Raw genomic sequence first — 20255 nt, 5'->3', positions numbered from 1 at the left:
TATTGTGTTAAAAGCACACACATACACACAAATATAAAACTTGGCATATGAACACATATATCAGACAATCATGTGACTTGGTAGTTCAGTTCAACAACAGTCAAGCAATATTTTTATTTGTGCTCTATTAACTTATTGTGCTACTTTTTAGAAGACTATTTTCTAGTTTTTAAATCTAGTATAATATGCCAGTCATCAACTTGTCTTTTGATAGCATGAGCATTAGCTATGAAATGATTATAAATTGCTATTCAGAGTGAACAGCTGTGAGAAATAATAAATGATTCTGGTATCACAACAGCTAGAGTATTAGCTGGCATGTTTAGAATTGTATATAAGTGGCATTATTACAGAAAACAGTAAGAACATTCCTAAAATATACTATTGGACTCTTATGTGGGTCAATTAAGTAGTCCTATTAATTGAACCTCAGAAATATGTGACTGATTCTGTATTTTAATAAATGCCTGTGAAGAAATACCATGTACTTTTTTCAGTAAAGCAGCTTATAAGAAAATGTACCTCTGTGAGAAACGTAAATACTTGGTTTTATTTAGTTCCTCTGAGTTATGCAAAATCTTCCCCAGTATTTGTCTTGAAAATCTTTACTGTGCTTAACTCTACAGAGACAGTTTTTAAAATAAATGTTGATTTTTATCACATTTTAAAGGTGGGGAGAGTGAAAGGAAAACGCACAGGGAATGTTGATGTTTAAAACCTGTTCTTTTACCCTAGTACAAGGATAGATTAGATACATGGGGTATTGAATCGGGCAGCAAAATATTCATTAAAAAAGACCCCCTCCTCATAATTGAGTTACTCATGTCTGCTGTGTTATTATTCACATTTGTCACCAATAGACTAAAAAACGTTTGATTACTCTAAAATAATGCGACAAGAGTATCTATCAGGAATGGTATTTGTACTAAAATGCCAGTGTCTGAACTTGGTATGCATTGTTGAAATATGAATTAATAGCAGCCATCTTAGGATGCAACCTAGGCATTTAAATAAGTACTCTACATACATTATTATTTTAATACTTATGGAAAAATTAGAAGCTGTGTACTGTGACATGTTGATTTCTATTATAATCAGAGCCATTAGGGATAGATCTTATTTTGATGATGTTTTTGTTGTTTTTTTTTGTTGTGGTTTATTTCTTTGTTTTGCTTTTAAAGAAAAGCAATTATGTGGGAAAGACAGAAAATCCTTGGTTCAATTGAATCAGGACTGTTATTTGTGACCCATTCTTACCGCAAATCTTACAATTGTATTTGTTCCCTTTAATGAATAAGCACTTGTACCACACACACACTCACAGACACACACACACACACACACACTCTCACTCACACTCACACACATGCTCCCACACCCTCACTCTCACACTCTCACACACACACATGCTCACTCACACACATGCTCACACACACATGCTCACACACACACACTCACACACACTCTCTCTCACATACACACTCACACACGCTCGGATAACTCCAGTTACACAAGGGAAACTAACACCCTTCAAGTAAAGCTCTGTGCTTGTCTGTGTCCATACCTCACATATACAGTCGTTGCAGACCCTACTTCAAATTTATTCTCTTCATTTCATGTGTAAATCATTTCTCTTGGGTAAGATGAAAAAAAATAAAATGTGTCTCTAGTATATCTCCTGCATAGAATGTTTAAAAGCTGGCATATACATTTTCACTTATTTTGTCCACTATGAACAACACAGAGAATCTTAAACGGGGGAACATCATCAATCATATTTCTAGTTTTGCTTTGTGATATTGTGATATTTTAGACAATATCATAAAGACCTCACCACCTCAGCAATATTGTAAAGACCCAGAATACTTCTGCAGTCTTTACAGATTTTCTGGGCATCGGCTTAAAAATCAGAGAAACCAACATGGTGCATCCTTTCTGATTGTGGAGGAGACAGGTCCAGAGTATGCTGAAGATTATATTCCACTGTAGGAGACTGCAGGGGAAAGGACGCATGTGAGTAAGGTCTAGTGTGGTGAGATCCAGCAAAGGGGCAGACTAAACATAGGCATAGAACTAGCAGCTTTGCCAAAGTGAGCAGACGATGAAGAAACAGAAAATGCTGCACCTGGGAGCCGGGTGCAGGAGAAGCCTGTAGCCAAGGTGAGGTCTCAGGACTGGGACATCTTGCTGAAGGAGCAGAGTCCTATGTGGATCAAGGAGACAGTTCCAGAACCGCTTTCTTACGTCCTTCAGTGTGAAGTTATCACTGGGACAGGAAACAAAGAGTGGATGCATCTGGGAACAATAAATAAATTGACCACACTTGACTGGAATGTAGAAAATAAAGGTCAGCAGCAATTTCTATTGATAAAAATTTGACAAATAAATGGCCATACCATGGGTCTGCCTAGAAGTTTATCTAAACTTTCGTGGTTCCTACGGATGAAATAAGAATTTCAGACCCATCCTGGGAACTATGATTCCCATTTTAATTTTCATCAGGTCTTTCCCTAGTATTTCCTACTTTTTATTGCTGTAACAAAACTAATTTTACTTGTTAGGTATAGAATCTGCAAACAACTAAAATGCAAATCATTTATTATTCCCTGAAATTCTACAATTTATATTTTATTATCTCTTGACAAGCTTTGTCATTTCCCTGAAGTCCACTTGGACAAATGGTCTTTGAAGGGGTGCACTCTGCTTGCCTAACATCCAAATCTCAGTCTATCTTGTATCACCCCTCAGAGACTTGAATGTTGTTGAGACAGTCTCAAAGCTCAGGTTCCTGAAGGAATGTGGAGACACTGCAAATGGGGAGGGTACAGGAGGAAAACAAGGGTGACTGTAGATAAGTTCAATTTCAATTTATACTTTTGCACAAAAATCTTAGTTTGGTTCCTAGCCTTTAATAACTTCACTCACTTTTTTTTTAAATCAAGACATCCAAGTTCCACCATGATAGAATGAAAAGCCTATTTTTTCTCTCTAAGTCCATGTATAAGTTTATTTTGTATTATTTGTAATAACTCGCAAGTTAAATTTTAAGGTTACAAGAAAATTACAATAAATTTAGGAGGAAATTTATTAAGACATCTTAATTATTATTATCAAAATGCAGTGTCTCAAGGAAACCAATTCCAGGCCCCACCAGTTGATAAAAAACTAGCTGTGTTAGTACATTTGGCTTAAAAAAACATTTTAACATGTTTATGTAGATGTAATTTCCTTGTTAATAAGGTTAAGCTGGCAATAGCTACCTAGGAAATGCTAAGGAACCCCATTTGCTGTGCAAACATTTAAAGCAAACTTGTTTCAGACTGAATACTCTCCATTAAGATGTCAAACTTAGTTTAACAAATTATTAACTTAATTGGGCCCAGTTTTCTCAGGTGTAAATTGAGGTGTGGGGTGTGAGTCGCTTTCAGTTTGAAAAGTCAATACATTTATTTATTTCTAAGACATTTCATTGGAGCTTTTTATGAAATATGCTGTCATTTAAAGTAAGATAAACTTAATGATACTTAACAGAAAGGTGTTTGAAAGATTTTTAGCTTAAGCATACTCTACTAGATGAACAATAACTATTAGAATTCACATTTACTATAATATAAAAGAAAAAAGTGTAATTTTCATGTTTTACCAGTACATACGTATATATCAAAGAAAAATTAATAATAGTTCTTCTAATATTTAGGATTTTACAGCCAGAATTTGACCCAGCATTTCCACTTTGTGGGATTTAGCCTGTGGTTATATCAACTATTTACACAAGATTTTTAATGCACTGATGTGTGTTATAGCCAAAAATTGGAAACAAATATCTCTTAAAAACAGAATATTTAAGTAAGGGTATAATGAGATAGATCTATAAATGCAGGATGTGCTAATGTAAGGTAACCTCCACAATACATCACTGAGAAGGGCAGTTCTATTTCCGTAAAAAAGAAAAAAAAAAGTGATGTGAAAATAATTTGCATATACATATATATGCCTATATGCTGGCATCTACATGCAATATTGTTTTGAAAAGCTGTACACTTAACAGTGCTCCCCAAAATTGACATAGGTTGTTTTTGGGGAAAGAGAATAGAACTGGATCATCTCACCAAAGTTTATTCACTGTTTAAATAAATATTGTGCCTTACTTATGTCTTAAGGCTGGCACAATCTTTATAACAGAGCCAGAGAAAGAGAATTATAGGTCAGTTTATCGATACAAAACTGTCACATAAAACTTTATTTAATCTAAACTGAAACTGTGATAAAAATAATACTTCATTTCAAGTAGAGGTTTTTCCCAGGAAGAAAATGATAATTGAACATGACAAAAACTAACAATATAATCAATCACATTAATGTTCTAAAAGAAGAGAATAAAGTGATTATCTCAGTAGATGCAGAAATACTAATGGATAAAGATTAGCGCCTCTTTATATTAAAAAAAAATGAAAACCTCATAAATGATAGTAATGGAAGGGAACAGAATTCTTTGTGGAAAGCAACAAGTTATGCATTTATAATAGGTTACTGTGCAGAAGCCAAACACAAAAAAACTGAAATTTATGGAGTAGAATAGACAAGCATGAAAGATGCATATTTCATAAGACTTTTTATATGAAAATGACACACACACGCATACACACACACACACAACAGCAGTATACATTTTTCAAGGCCATGTGCATATATTTGTATGTCAGGTGATTGGAAGGACATGAAGTATGTATTTATATTACAGAGGGTGCAATGGGAGGAGGGGGACTAACTGCGGGCAACTATTGAAAGAGGCAAGTAAGAAAATAAACTGAACAAAACAAAACATAAAAGGAGCATTGCCTTGACCAATGATGATATAATGTCATGATCTGACAAGTGTAATCAGAGAGATTCTCTACACTATTCCCGAATGAATAAGTAAGATAAAAAGTAGCATATATCCTGGAAACAGCATAGGTCTGCAACATAAACTGTGAAAGCGTTTTGTTTTGGGACTAGGTGTGGCTGGAGTCCACAAAATTGGGACAGAGCTCTGGGGGGGGGGGGGGAAGGCATGCACAGAGGCCTAGCTCCTGCTCTACCACTTCCCACTTCTTAGACCTCACAGGAATCCCTTAGCCACACCCCCTCTTAGGTTTCTTAATCTGGAAGTAAGACAATAATATTTACCTCCCTGGGCTTTGTGCAGAATCAATGAGGTGATACATGACTTGGGAATCGTAGGAACGCCCAGCACAAAGTAAATGTTTTAACAAATATTAATTCTCTTTTCTCCAACCCCGCAACCCCCAGTAATTTCATACTTGATGCACGTCCTGTTGAAAGGCATTCTTAGGAAAGACTGTAACTATTTCTGTAAATTGTCACTCCCTTGATACTCACTGAATTTTTTAGAAAATCTTCCATTTTTCAATCCTAGCTCTAAATTGCAGAACCCATGATAATGCTACTTTCTGATGGCTAATAAGACCAATCCAGAAGGGGGGAAAAACCAGAAAAATTATAAGTGAAGAACTGTACATTAACTTATTCAGTCTAACTTTGTAAGTAATGCTTGATGAAACTATTAGTTCTATCATAAAAAAGTCTGATAAATGTTGATATAATTTCATTTTATCTTGCAGTCATAGCAAATATAAGAAAGGAAAAAAACTATTAAAATTGTAATACTCAATATATACCTATAACAAAAGATGAATACAAGTCATGTGTATACATTTTTTGACACCCCTGGTATATAATTAACAATGATACTGCTATTTTCTTCATAATTGGAACATTATTGAGAGATTATCCACTGTTTGACTGGTGTGCTTTATCCTCTATACTTTTTTCCTTGCTGTGTCTTCACAGTTATGATGCTCAAAATTTATAGTTTAGATTCTTCTTTGCTGCTGTTTTACATTCCTACTTACTGTTTGCTCATAGGATAATGGTAAGGGAGATCTATGTTAGATCTTCTGAGCTTTTGTATAGATAATTAACAATGGTGCTCTGAGAATAACCACCTATTTCATGGTGCCATTGATGAATTCCAACAAGGTACATGTGATACTGCCTAACATCACAAGTGGGCCTCCTTTATATGATGTGTTGGCTGCCTGGTAACAGTGGAGGAAATGTTTAACCAGCAGGCAGTTCAAGGTTTATGAGGCTGGGGCTACGTGAAAGTTCTATGACAGCCTGTTTATTAATCAATCAGCATATTTCATTCCACTGTTGGGACTCTGTTGGGCATTGTGGATATAGACTACACAGGGTAGAACAGACCTAGATTCTCTCCCTGTTTTTAATCACGGCCATGACTAAGTGAAAATGAAGATTTGATGAGGCAGGACTGGTACTGTTACAGCTGTTGCATGGCATCCGTTGTGCCTCAGGAAATAGAGGTGTTATGCAAACAGTTGTCGTGAGATTATGTTCCCTTTCAATGCCTGATGGGAAAATGAGCTGCTCGGCTAAAGAAGTGCAGTGGGAATAATGATCATTCAAGAAGTCTGCAAAGTGAGCTGCAGGTATTTAATTTAAAAGCACTCTGTTCCAAGAGTTAGTATATCCTTCTGACAACAAATGCCTTTAAAACACAGTGATGTTAGTAACTTAGGGGTTTTAAAATAATTTTCCTTTAAAACCTGGCTAAAAAAAAAATGTTGAATCTGTGCTTGGAAAATCAGGTCCTTTCACAGTGTTGTATTCTGAACAGTTAAGTTTATTATCATTCCAGCTGAGGGCAGGCAGGAAGAAGAAAGCTGGCTTCAACTCACACCACCTTCCTTTGCCCTTTGCTTTGTTAGATCTGAAGAGAGATGTGCCAGCTATCAGGTTTCATTTTTTAACATAAAATGGTGCTTCTGGACTATGGACCAATCCTAGTTGTTGTTTTTTGTTGTTGTTTTTGATTTTTTTTTTTACTTCTCTGGTTGCTTATTTGATTGGTTCTGTTTTTTTTCTCCTCTCCCTGCTTAGACTTTTACATATGTCTTCATTGTAACATTGTAAGCACAGATGAATGTAGGAGAATTTGAAATGACTTGCAAATGCCAGATATGGTAACACAGTTATAATTGCCGATTATAGCATCGATGATCTTTTTTTTTTCCCCCCCTCATCAGTATACTCAACTATATATTCTGTTTTGTTATTCTAGGTTTGTGTGCTGGAGAGGCAAATATTTGACTTCCTTGGATATCAGTGGGCACCTATCCTGGCAAATTTTGTACATATTATTATCGTCATTCTTGGTTTATTTGGAACTATTCAATATAGACCTCGTTACATAAAAGGAGTAAGTACCCTTCCTGCCTTTGTAAAATGTTATTGAAGTAGAGAAAGATATGAAAATGACAAATACTTTGAAAATTTTTATGTATACCCTTTCCTTATAGTACTGTGTGTATTTTTTCATAGTTTCAGATTACATATACAGTAACTAAAAATGTCAAGTTTAAAGCACTTGACAGTGAATGTAATCCAATTGTATTTCCATAAATTGTACTTTGAGCAAATATTCTTTTGTAATTCAAAGCAGAACTATACCCTGTATTTCCAAATTATAAAGTCATAGCCTCTAATAGATTTAATGGGAATTTTTCCTATTTTATGTAATCATATTTTTAAAATGAATAAAAATAGTTTAAACTTAATACAAATAAATTTGTAGTTTCAGCATGAAAATATTCATATATATTAGGGTTAATATTTGATATACTTAAAAGTCAGAAGAGTCTAGACCATAGTCTCTATGCTCTCCATGATTTCCTGTTTGACTCAGAGGAAGTATTTTGCATTCCCACTCAAGTTAAACTTACTTAACATTAAAGTGAAATCCAACTGTGTTGCTGTTGCTATGGGAACCATAACTTAGGACTTTTTACTTTTGTATGTGCCTCAGATCTCAGCCATAGCTCTTCATTAATATAGTTTTGTTAGTTTCATCATTTTTCCTATTCTATTTTTGATAAAGGAAAAGTCTATAGGCATTTATTTAAAATTATAAAGCCAGTTTGTGGTAAAGGCATACACAGAAGATGGGCAGGTGATGCTCTGCCTTATTCAACACAAACCAGCAGGTGGTTTTGGGTTTTAAGAAAGCCTCCCTTACATAAAAGACGCTCTCCTGTGACCTGTTCTCTTTGTCGTCTGGAACCCAGATAAAGCTCATTGGTTTAGAGACAGGCTGTATGATTGACGGCAGCTGGGACCCAGGGATCCAGTGTCTAGTTAAGGATGAGTGCAAAGCTCACGATCTTCTCCTTTAGGTACACACCCAGAAACAAGTGCATGTCGTTTCTAAGAAAGAGTATTTAGCCATGCAAATTTTGTAAAAAGTAGGATGTTTTTTAATGCACAAGATGTGATAGTTTGGTGTATTTTCTTTACAAATTGTAATTTGGTCCAATATAGGCAAGATAATACAAGGTTTGGGAGTGGGTCTTCTGAATTCACAATACCAGGCTTGAAATCTTACATCTGCCAAATTCTGTGACTTTTGACAGCATAACTGCTCTGATTCTTAGTTTTCCTACCTTTAAAATTAAAGCAATAGTTACATTAACTCATATGCTTTAATTAATTGATACATTATAAGCCATTATATTAAAGATTCTTAATTTAAATTTTCTTTCATTAGACTTTGAGGCTTCTCCATGATTTTATTCTAATAAATAATACCTCTCTGATCATTATACATATATGGTATCTCCATTTCTGATGAAATTCTTGGGATAAAAATCTAGATGTGGATCAAAATGTTTTAAAGTTTAATAACTCAGAGGTTTGTTTTGAGGAATAAGTGAGAAAGACTCTATAAAATATTCTTAGCAAACGCTTGGTGTTTAAGAAGTGCCCAATAAATTTTAGTTATAATGTTGTTCTCCTTATTGTTATTATTATTATTTGAAAATAATACTCAACTGTATAGACTAGCAATAGGATGACAGACAATTTGTGATGATGAAGAACAGACTCTGTTGAACACACAATGCGATATATAGATGATGTATTATAGGAATGTACACTTGAAACCTGTATAATTTTACTAACCAATGTCACCCCATAAATTGAATAAAAATTAAAAAGAACTTGTGTATAGCCGAGAAAGTTACTGAAATCTTTCTGAGATCTTATCAATGTGTCTTTAGAGCTGCATCTTTGATTTGATCTTGACTTGCAGACAGCATTCTGAATTTGATCTTTTCCTTGAGACCGTTTTACTTGGAAAATATTTTGTCAGCTGCAGATACTGTAAATGTGAAACTTTTATTTTCCAAATAAGCAAGTCTTGAGTTGGACATATATCCTCTAGTTGTGCTTGAAAAATAAATAATTCTTTCTTTTTTTATTATTTTATTAAATTCATTGGGGTGACATTGGTTAGTAAAATTATACAGGTTTCAAACGTATAATTCTATATCATTTGTATTGCATTGTGTGTTCACCACCAAAGCCAAGTCGTCTTATGTCATGATATATTGGACTCCCTTTGCTGTTTACGTACCTCCCGCCCTCCCCTTTCCCTCTGGTAACCAACATACTGATGTCTGTTGTCTATGAGTTTTTGTTGGTTTGTCTTGTTTGTTCATTTGTTGCTTTCAGTTTTATATCCCACATATGAGTGAAATCATATGGTTGTTGATTTTTTTTTCATCTAACTTATTTCACTTAACATGATACCCTCAAGATCCATCTATGTTTTCTCAAATGGCAGTATTTCATATTTTCTTATGGCTCAGCAGTATTCCATTGTGTATATATAGATAGATATAGATATAGATATAGATACCACATCTTCATTATCCAATCATCTATCAAAGGATACTTTGGTTGTTTCTTTGTCTTGGCCACCTTGAGTAATACTGCAGTGAACACAGGGGTACATACTTGTATGAGGGTTTTTGTTTTCTTTATAACCTCTGCAAACTTGTTATTACTTGTCTCGTTGATAATATCCATTGAAACAGGTATGAGGTGGTGTCTCATTGTGGTTTTGATTTGTATTTTCCTAGTAGCCAGTGAAGTTGTGCATGTTTTCATATATCTGTTTCATATATCATTTTGGGAGAAGATCTTTTCAGGTCCTCTGCTTATTTTTTAATTGGATTGTATTTTTTTGTTGTTTTTTGTTTGTTTTTGTTTAAATCTCACCTGTCTCTTATCATATCATGTTTTATGTGATTAAAAGGTGAAAAATAACACTAAATTGTTTACTTGGAAATCCCCTTTGGCCTCCATCTGCCATCTTGTATCAAAACTAATGGTGTGTGTTTTTGGTTTATATGACAGTGTCACTCAATGATTAGTACCAATTTCTGTTTTAGTTATCTATTTCAGTGTAATTTCTGTATAACAACCCATTTCTGTATAATCAAATTCATGGACTCTAGTGTATCTGGAGGTATGCTGTAGGTGAAACGTGGATTTAGAAAAATATATAATTTGCCATAAAAATGAAATTCAGATTTTTCAGTTTGCCTGAAGATTGCAAAAAATATTACAATTAAAAGAAACTTGAATGGAATCATAGATGACATAAATTCTTGTCAATGAAGGATCTGGGTTCAGGGCCGGCTGAGTGGCTCAGTTGGTTAAGAGCTCGCTCAAGAGTTTGAGCTCTGAGCAACAGCGGTTCGAGTCAGCCCGAGCTGAGCAGCCGTGAGCTGCCAACAGGTGGCGGGATGGCTCAGCTAAAAAAAAAAAAAAAAAAAAAAAAAAGGATCTGGGTTAGCAGGAAAATACATAATTGGATTTAACTAAAATAATGTATTACTGGGGTTGAGAACTTTCCACAGGCTTTCTGTATACTGGAGATTTAGATATTGACAGTAAAATTTATTTTTCTCTCCCCTAGAAATGTAGACCTTTATGATTTTTATATTTGCCATTTTATATTTCTGCATTTTAAAATAATTCAGTGTAAAAATAGAGATAAGCAAATACTTTGATAATTTCACAACTGAACATTATTGTTTTCCCTATTTCCTTCATTATATGAAAATAAAACATATCTGATTATGTTACATATTTGGAAATGTCTTAAATTCTTTACTTAACATTATATGAAACATGTTTGCAATCCATATGGCTATTATATTGTTCATATAGCCTCTTACACTATTGTTATATATTATGTTATATAATGATATATAATATATGTATATATTATGGCATGTTACATATTTTACCTTATGCTATTTCTGTATTTTTATGATAAGGTATTCTCTGCAATCTCCATAAAAATATCCTCACTTTATTTGTGATTTAATTCCTTAGGAGGAATTTCCTACATATAATTTAATAATATCACCAATTTTAAGTCTCTTAGTATATAATTGACAATCACCTATCCCAAATTATTTTACTGAATTATCCTCCCACCAATGGACAGCAGAGTCTATTTCATTGCACTCTTGCTAACTAACCATGATTATTATCTGTTCTCATTTTCGTTAATCTGATAGGAGGAAAAAATTGTTAATTTTTTAATTGCATTTCTTATTGTTACTGAGTTGAATTTTTTCATGTGTCCCTTAACCATTTTTATTTCCTTTTAGGGGATTGTCTTTTGGTGTTCATTGTTCATGTTTTCCCCTGGAGTCTTAGTACTTTTCATAACAATTTTTATATATGGATTACATAGTAAAGATATTTACTTTTTAAATGATATAAATTTTCATGTTGATGTTTATTTTTTTCTCATATTAAAATGAACCCCCTTTCTCTTTGTGATATCTTCTATTGCTTTAAAAATTATAAAACTTAAATGCCATTTGAAGAGTGTGATGATAAGAGTGTGATGATAAGCCTTCATTATCTTTAGTTCTAAATTTGCTAAAACAAAAAGGCCAATGCTTCGAAATAGCGCCTGAGGAAAAAGTGCCCCCTTCCACATTAGATACTTGTATAGTTTCATTTATTGATGGTATCTTTTATTCTATTTAATAGAAAAAAAATGCCCAAAAAAAGCATTTGGATATCCTCGGAAACACTTAACATAGTATCTACAAATAAAATTTAGAGAGTATCGGTATGTTTTCTTTACTGATCTTCTCTTTCATAAGAGTAAAGAAGAAACATTTGAAAGTTTAAAACAGTTAATTTGAACAAGAACTCATTAGTTCCTTTTGAGAGCCTCTGCTTTCAAGGAATATAATATGTTGAAGGAAGATGAAATAGATGTCTTCAATTTCAAGCAAGGAAATAGGAAGCCAGAATTCATAGAAAGCATCTCTATTGTATAACTCTAGACAGCATTGGTCAAAAAAAAAAAAAAAAGAAGAAGAAAGAAGAAAAAGCCCCAATTAACTGGTGAAATAGGAATAATTCATAAATCAATACATACAATAGCTCCCACGCAAGTATTACCTTATGTCATAAATGGAATTATCCAATGCATGTTCATTTGGGCTAAAGGCAAGCAGATTGTGATTCAGGATATCCAGTGTTTATCAGTTAATGCCAAGAAAATGTGAATGAGTTGCACTGCTTTAAATTTTCTAAAATAATCTGAGGGGCGTGTAGGTTCCTAACTGCTAAAGGCATGGTGATTTTCTTGGTGATATTGTCAAAGGGCATGTTATCATTACCCTCAAAAACATTTCTTTCTTCCTTTTTCTTTCCTTCCTCCCTTCTTCTCTCCCTGTCTCCCTCTCTCCCTTCCTTCCTTCCTTCCTCCCTTCCTTCTTTCCTTCCTCCCTTCCTCCCTCCCTTCCTTCCTTCCTTCCTTCCTTCCTTCCTTCCTTCCTTCCTTCCTTCTTCTCCTCCCTCCCTGCTTTCTTCCCTTTCTCCCTCTCTTCCTTTTGCTTCTTTCTATTCAACTAACTTACTTTGAAAGAAAAAAATATATATCTTATAGCGTTTAGACCCACTGGCTTGGTCAAAGAAACTCAGTTCCCAAACTAGAAATAAATTCAAAATAGCTAAAAATTCATTACTCATATTTCATAAAAACAGAGAAGAGTATAGCATACCAAAATGAGAGTAATATTTATAAGAATCATATTTCTTTTTTCTTACTATACTTTGTTACTCTCCACAGATGTGCCTAGATACCTTTCTGTACAGACCCTATAAACCCTGCATTAGCTTCACTAAACTTTTGTCTAAACTTATATGACTAGGAAATATCAGAACGAGGCTGTAGACCCAGGTCCTTCTAACTGCCAAACCCATCTGAAACACTGTACTGAGCTGCCTCTTAGGAGCACAGTTCAGAGAGCCACGATCTAACTGAAAAATGAAAACAGGTTTTGTTAAATTGTTGGCAAACTTAAAAATTCATTATGGCACTTGCAATTTGGAGAGCATTTAGATTTTAAATTTTGGTCCACCACAATTGAAGGATTATGTTTTTAGCTCTGTATTTACTGAGGAAATGATCTCATGTCTCAAAAATTAAGAACAGAAAACTTTTAATGATGAATATTTTATTGTTGGGGAAAAACAATATCACAGGGCATTCCTAATTTCAAGAAATTAGTGGGTTAGAATGGTATTATTTTTTCTTATAGCAATCAGTATTTTGATGATGATAATTCATGTGTATGCATATATGATACAATTTATATGTAATATATGTTGTAATTATATATTAAGGATAAAGTATCTCTTTCCACATTTGTTTTTGGTAGAGAGCTTCAAATAATTCATGGGATAATTTGTTTCTACATAACATAATTGAAAAAGTACCCATATTGTATACTAATAATATCTACATATGTATTGTATATTATCATATCTTATACAGAGTCTTTGCATGACATCAGTTTAGAACACAATAACTAAACCTAAAATCAGATGAATGGGAAAAATTTGGATGGTTCCCTGTTTTGTTACTGAAAAATCAAGAGATTAAAATAATGTGGTTAAAGCTAATTTGATGAAGCAGGGCTGTGATGACTAGAAAAAGGAGCTGATATTCATAAATTTTCACTCCTTGTGTTTTAAGAGTAATAAACTGTTAGATGATGGTATTATACCCCTACTTATTCTTCCAAAATAATAAAAAAGGGAACTGAATATTCCTTTTAGTTCACATATTAAAGTTTTAAATGATAATTTCTGATTATTGTCAAATACTAACTTGTGGTTCCTCAATTTAGGCAACATTGTTTTTTTTGTTTTACCACCCACGCGCACACACACATACACATACACATACACATTCACACAATCTTTTAAGGTATTGCATGTGCTTGTCAGTGAGTTTTGATTTGCAAATTAGCACATATCACTTTCCCCATTGACGGAGGCCACAGAATAGAAAGACAACAATGAGACAATTTCAGACAAAGAATTCCCTGCCTTGACTACCTTAATTTTACTTTTCCTTGAGACAACATGATAAAGATAAGGATCCCCACTTCCATACTGGGTATGGCTTGGATGCGGTGTGGTGACTGCAGAACCTGTAGACAAAGCTAAGACCCATTTTCTAAAAACCATTTGATATGGCATTTTGGGAAATGTATAGACACCTCATAGTCTGTAAAAGCATATAATTACACACTCAATATGCGTTAAAAAATAGCTTACCTAAATTTCTGGAATTTACTCTTTACTGATGGCTAGCCATGGTTTAATGTTCATTGATCATGGGGCTCAGATCCCATAGACAGTATAACCAATAGCAGTAAATGAGGAGCACATCTTAAGTCCTACTTCCAGGACATACTAGCTCTGACAATTAAGTTCATGAACTCATCCTAGAAAGGGTGCTGCTGAATTGCTGAATATCACTATGATCACCTTCGAAGTACTTGCCTTAGGAGGCTATGCACCGACTCCAGTGTTTAGTTCACCCTTCAAAGCAATTTTGGAACTCTTTTTCTGGAATGGCCAACAAATCTGTCATCATATTACCCTTGATGTCCTGAGTGTCATCAAAATGTCTTCCTTTCAATATTTCCTTTATCTTTGGGTAAAGAAAGAAGTCATCGGGGGCCAGATCAGGTGAATAGGGAGGGTGTTCCAATACAGTTATTTGTTTACTGGCTAAAAACTCCCCCACAGACAGTGCCGTGTGAGCTGGTCCATTGTCATGATGCAAAAGCCATGAATTGTTGGTGAAAAGTTCAGGTCATCTAACTTTTTCACACAGCCTTTCAGCACTTCCAAATAGTAAACTTGGTTAACTGTTTGTCCATTTGGTACAAATTCATAATAAATAATCCATCTGATATCAAAATGGTTAGCAATATCATTGCAACAAGTTCGTGAAATTGTCAGACCTCATATGCTTCTTTCACTCTAATAATGTTACCTTTCTAAAAATCTGTGCACTTATTGTGATCATTTCAAGGAAGTTATCTATCTGTGTTCAAGCAATTGTTTTGACTCTTATTTGATTTTTTCTAGCAGAAAAATATCCAAAAGAAAACTTATTGCAGCTAAAACCTTACAAATGCGTATTTTCTGTGTTCAGGACAGAAAATCAATGTAGATTAGAGATGAAGAAACTTGAAATAGTAGTAAATTAACAATGCTTCTAATGACTTGGAGTAGTTGTGAAAATAAGTCTTTTCCCATAAGCCTGTGAAGGAAAAAAAATCATTACAAGTTTTATGGATTTAGCCTATAGTCCTAAAATAAATGTGATAATGCAACATGGTGAATGCAATTTATTTTCAAAAGTACATTTTCTCTTGGGGGAATCTTGGCCATTTATTCTATAATAAAATACTCTGTGCTCACATTCTGATATTAGACTGACTAAAGATTTAGAGAATGTGATAAATATAAGTAACTACATCCTGACAGTCTAAATTCATGTTTGTAAATCATCTAATAACTTTTTGAAAAACTTTTGAAGAAATATGTGATATGTGTATGTATTAGTTCTTTTCTAAAATAAAAAAATCTAATTCATGTAGATATTTTTAAATCAAAAAGTAAAATTTGGCATATAATAAATTGAAAGTCTTGTTCTTTACCCCTCTCCAGCTGGTCCTAATTTATTTATTGTTCTTCTGGGGTACGTATGTGTTCACCTCAGAGGTCTGTAAAAGAAAAATCGTGTTAGTCTAATTTTTGGAACATACTTGGTTTATATAGCACCCCTACACCTCCATTGGAGATTCTTGTTGTCTTTCATAAGAGAAAAAACTAACCTTTTCTTTTTTTTTTAACAGTATTCTGAATATATTTCCATTTCTTTCATTCTATTAATTGGTATTTATTCTAAACTTATTTTGGAAACCTATTGCTTTCCTGTTTGAATTTACACCATTTTCTTCATATGTGACCATGATTTTGTCTCTACCTCCTTGTTTTAATGGTAGCTAGTATTCCCTGGAGATTTATTTCTCTCCTAGCATTGTATCCATTTGCTCCTATCAAAATTGATTGTGTTCTGTGCCTATTAGACATCCGTCTTCCCTGCTCTGCTCTCCTGGGTTAGATTCATGCTTGCTTAGATCCTATGAATTTTCTTTCTGATATTCGTCACACAACTTCCAGAAAAAGTGTTTGTGACATAAACTTTTTGAGTTTATTCTATCTTTAACACTTGAGAAATAGTTTTGCTAGATGCAGAATTCAGGGTGATGATTACTTTTTCTAAGAGCACTGAAGTAATTGTTCAGTTGCATTCCGGAAAGCAGTGTTACTGATGGGAAGTCAAATATCAGTCAGTTCGTCATTCATTCATCTTTTAAAAAGTTCTTGAGGTACACATACTTGTACCATTTCAAAATGTGGTGTCTATGTGTGGACCTAATTTAAGTGCAGTTTTTTTGTTTTGTTTTGTTTTTTGTTTTTTTAGCTGAGCCATCCCGCCACCTGTTGGCAGCTCACGGCTGCTCAGCTCGGGCTGACTCGAACTGCTGTTGCTCAGAGCTCAAACTCTTGAGCGAGCTCTTAACCAACTGAGCCACTCAGCCGGCCCTGTGTGGACCTAATTTAAAATTGTGTAGGTCCTTTTAATTTGAAAATCTGAATACCTTCATCTCTAGACTTTGTATAATTTTGATGATTCTGTATGCTTTTTGAACATTTGCCTTTGCTAGCCTCCAGATAATTTAAGTTACCATGTAGTGTAGCTGTTTGTTTCTTTGTTTAGTCACTTACCTCAAAATATTTTATTTTTCTCCAGAGACTTAAATGCTTGGCTGGTTCTAAAAGTGATAAATGGAGTATCCCTGCTTTCCAGCCCACTTTTTACACTTCTTTGTTCTCATGTTTTTTCCTCAAGTCTCTAAAGTATACAGAATTCTGCGTAGCAGTTCAGCTTCCTTTGTGCCTGTTGTCCCTCTACACGTATTGTAGGTGGCCAGTTGTTCCACTCTGCTTACCAATCAGTACTGATATGGCCGATCTTCCTTTTTCAGCAATTGACTGCAGTATCTCTGCTGCTAATGTTTTACCGCTAATAGCTATCGGACTGTACGAGTAGCATGCTCAGTTTACTTTGTGAATCAAAAGTGGAACAATAATTAATGAAGTGTAGTAAACATATTTTGGAGTCATTTTTTTTTCAGTGAGACCTGAACAGATGATATTATTATGCAAAGTTGTGGAAACCCAATTACTATTAGAATCTCTTCACCCTTTTAAGAGCCATTAATTGATCGCCTATCATATGATAAACACTGTGGTAATCATAAGGCACACCATGATATCAAAGCCTTCAAATGTTTACATTTTAACAGAGGGGGAAACAATATGTAACTAGTTAAATGCAATACTTTTCAAAATGACTAGAGGGAAGTTTGTATAGGCTATAACAAGGACCAGAGAGCAGGTTGGGCAAGTCAACCTGGGGCCCCTGAAGGTTCAGGAGATGCTCATAGAGGAAATGACACATGAGCTAAGACTTAGAGAATGAGTTCAACTGGCCCCCTAAAAAACATTTGACCACTACACTGTACACCTGAAACTGATGTTGAATAATATTGTATGTCAACCATAATTATATATATGTATATTTTCACGGAATGTGGAGTAGAGTGTGGGAATGGAGTCAATGGAATTGTAATAGATAAGTATGATATCAGGGATGAGAGGGCAGTGGATTGGGGGAGGGAGGTTGTTACTTTGTGAGGGGTGAAAAGGATAACTATTGCATTGTTCTCTACACCTCAAACTAACAATAATAAAATTTTTTTTAAAAAATAGAAATAAACACAGCATGTAAGTTAAAAAAATAATAAAGCAAAACATAGTTTATAGTGAATGCAACTTAACTCTTATATTACTCTTATTTACTAATATATATATTATATAATAATAATAAAAAGACTTAGAGAATGAGTAATGTATCTCTAGGCAGACAGGAATAGGGGAGAATTCTTAGCAGAGATAAAAACAGAAGAAAAAGCATGGAAGTATTTAAAAATATCATTGTATTTTTTTTTAAGATTTTTATTGGGGAATTGGGGGGATGGGAACAGTGCTGGGGAATTGGGGGAAGGGGAACAGACAAGTTGCTGTCGTTTTGTTCTTCAGTCTAGTTGTGGAGGGCGTTGCTTCACTGGCCCAAGTTGGCACCATCATTGCACTCTTCCCTGGCAAGGCAGATCAGTCGCCGGCTTCTGGACGGCCGCTCACTGCGGCTGCTGGCTGCTCACGCTGGCTGCTGGCTACATACGGTAGCCCATGGCAACCCACTGCCACAGGGGCTGCAGCCTACGCCATCACCAGCGACTCAGGGCAGCCCAGCTCCAGGTTGAGCTGTTGTTCAGCATCTTAGCTGTGGAGGGCAGTGTCACTGGCCCTCATTTGTGGGATCCGAACCAGGGCCCTCTGGCATCCCAAGCGAGTTCTTAACCATTGCGCCACTCGGCTGGCCCAATATCATTGTATTTTTATTAATTTATGTTAGATTATATAGCTGCTATAATATATACTGGTTGAAAGTAGGATAAATATGTAGACAGGAACCAGACTAGGAAGAAAACTCTGGCGACACCAAGTTGTTTTTAAAGGATGTTATTCTTTAGATAATTAAAGAGTTTTATATACTTGGATAAGGAATGATCCATCCTAAACTTCTAGCAACGTGGGGGGAATTTAGATGAAAATACAGATGCTTGTAGGTATTTTTGAGAGGAGACTGGGTAATGGTGGAGCCATTCGATAAGGCAGGGATTAAAACAAAAATAATTTTGGAGAAAAGTTTAAGAATTCAGTTTTCAACTTAATATATAGAAGTTCTTTATATTTGCACACTCTATTTGATACTTTATACATGTATTCAATTATTTTTACTGCGCTGACAATTATTCTGACTTTGCACTTGAATGATAGCAACTGAGAGAACGTAATTGTCAGTTACTATCCTGGAAAAGGCTAAAGAAAGATAAGGGCATTTGGGTACAGAAAAAAAATTGCGAGAGATCTAAAAATGAAACCAAAACATTAAAACCCTAATAACCAGAGATAATTGCATTGTTCTCAGTTTTAAAAATACATTTCCAATTTTTTTTGTGTCTGCACATACGTTTTTTTTAAACTAATATCATGTCATACATGCTATTTTGCTGCCTGCTTTTCACTTACCATGAACATTTGTTTAATTTTATATTTCCAGATAGCTCTTTGAATATGTTAAATCAGTTTACAATATGTAAAATGTCCAAATCTTTGCCCATTTTTAAAGTGTTTATCTTTTTCCTGTTAATTTGCATTTATAAATACTAACCTGTTTTTGACATTATATAGAAATTGACCTGTCATCCTTTAATATATATTGAAAATTTCTCCAAATCTGTCTTATGTTATATGTTTTTGTTTTGGTTGTTTTGGCCAAAGTAATTTTTATTTTAATTTTTATCTAATAAAATATTTATAGTTTCTGAGTTTCCTGTATACATTTAATCTCCTACATTTTCTTCTGAGATATTTATTGTTTACTTTTTTATAGTAAAATTTTAACACATCTGGAATGTATTTTAGTATTTACTAGGGCACCAACACTATTTTCTCCCATATGGATAAACATTGGTGCTACCATTTATTTTCCCAAATAATTGAAATAATTGCTTATGTTAAATTATCATATATTCTGTATTTTTTCTCAATTATCTAGTCTACTGATTCATTTATATCCAGTGTGACTACCTAACTGATGTCGCAATGGGTTTATAGCATTTTCTGACAGATGGTAAAACAAACCTGCTCAATGTTTCACTTGCTCATCCTTTCCTAGGCTCTTCTCCAGCGTTATTCTTTTTTTTAAAGATTTTATTGGGGAATTGGGGGGATGGGAACAGTGCTGGGGAATTGGGGGAAGGGGAACAGACAAGTTGCTGTCGTTTTGTTCT

General features: G+C 34.3%; 1 protein-coding gene across 6 annotated transcripts in view; it reads left to right on the top strand.

Moving 5' to 3' along the window:
* NKAIN2 (sodium/potassium transporting ATPase interacting 2) overlaps nt 1–20255 on the top strand; it is a 959061-nt gene that overhangs the window by 480987 nt on the left and 457819 nt on the right. For all 6 annotated transcript variants that reach the window (XR_002126191.1, XR_002126192.1, XR_002126193.1 and 3 more), the window contains one exon: nt 7148–7285. Coding sequence is in view for 3 of the 6 variants with exons in the window: in XM_019662136.1 (XP_019517681.1) it covers nt 7148–7285 (138 nt within the window). In the remaining 3 variants the exon portion in view is untranslated. The remainder of the gene's footprint in view (nt 1–7147; nt 7286–20255) is intronic.

This window comes from Hipposideros armiger, unplaced genomic scaffold (genome assembly GCF_001890085.2).
Source record: "Hipposideros armiger isolate ML-2016 unplaced genomic scaffold, ASM189008v1 scaffold_367, whole genome shotgun sequence".
Lineage (NCBI taxonomy): Eukaryota > Metazoa > Chordata > Mammalia > Chiroptera > Hipposideridae > Hipposideros > Hipposideros armiger.
The sequence above is the reverse complement of the archived record's forward strand: the minus strand, read 5'-3'. Positions and strand labels throughout refer to the sequence as shown.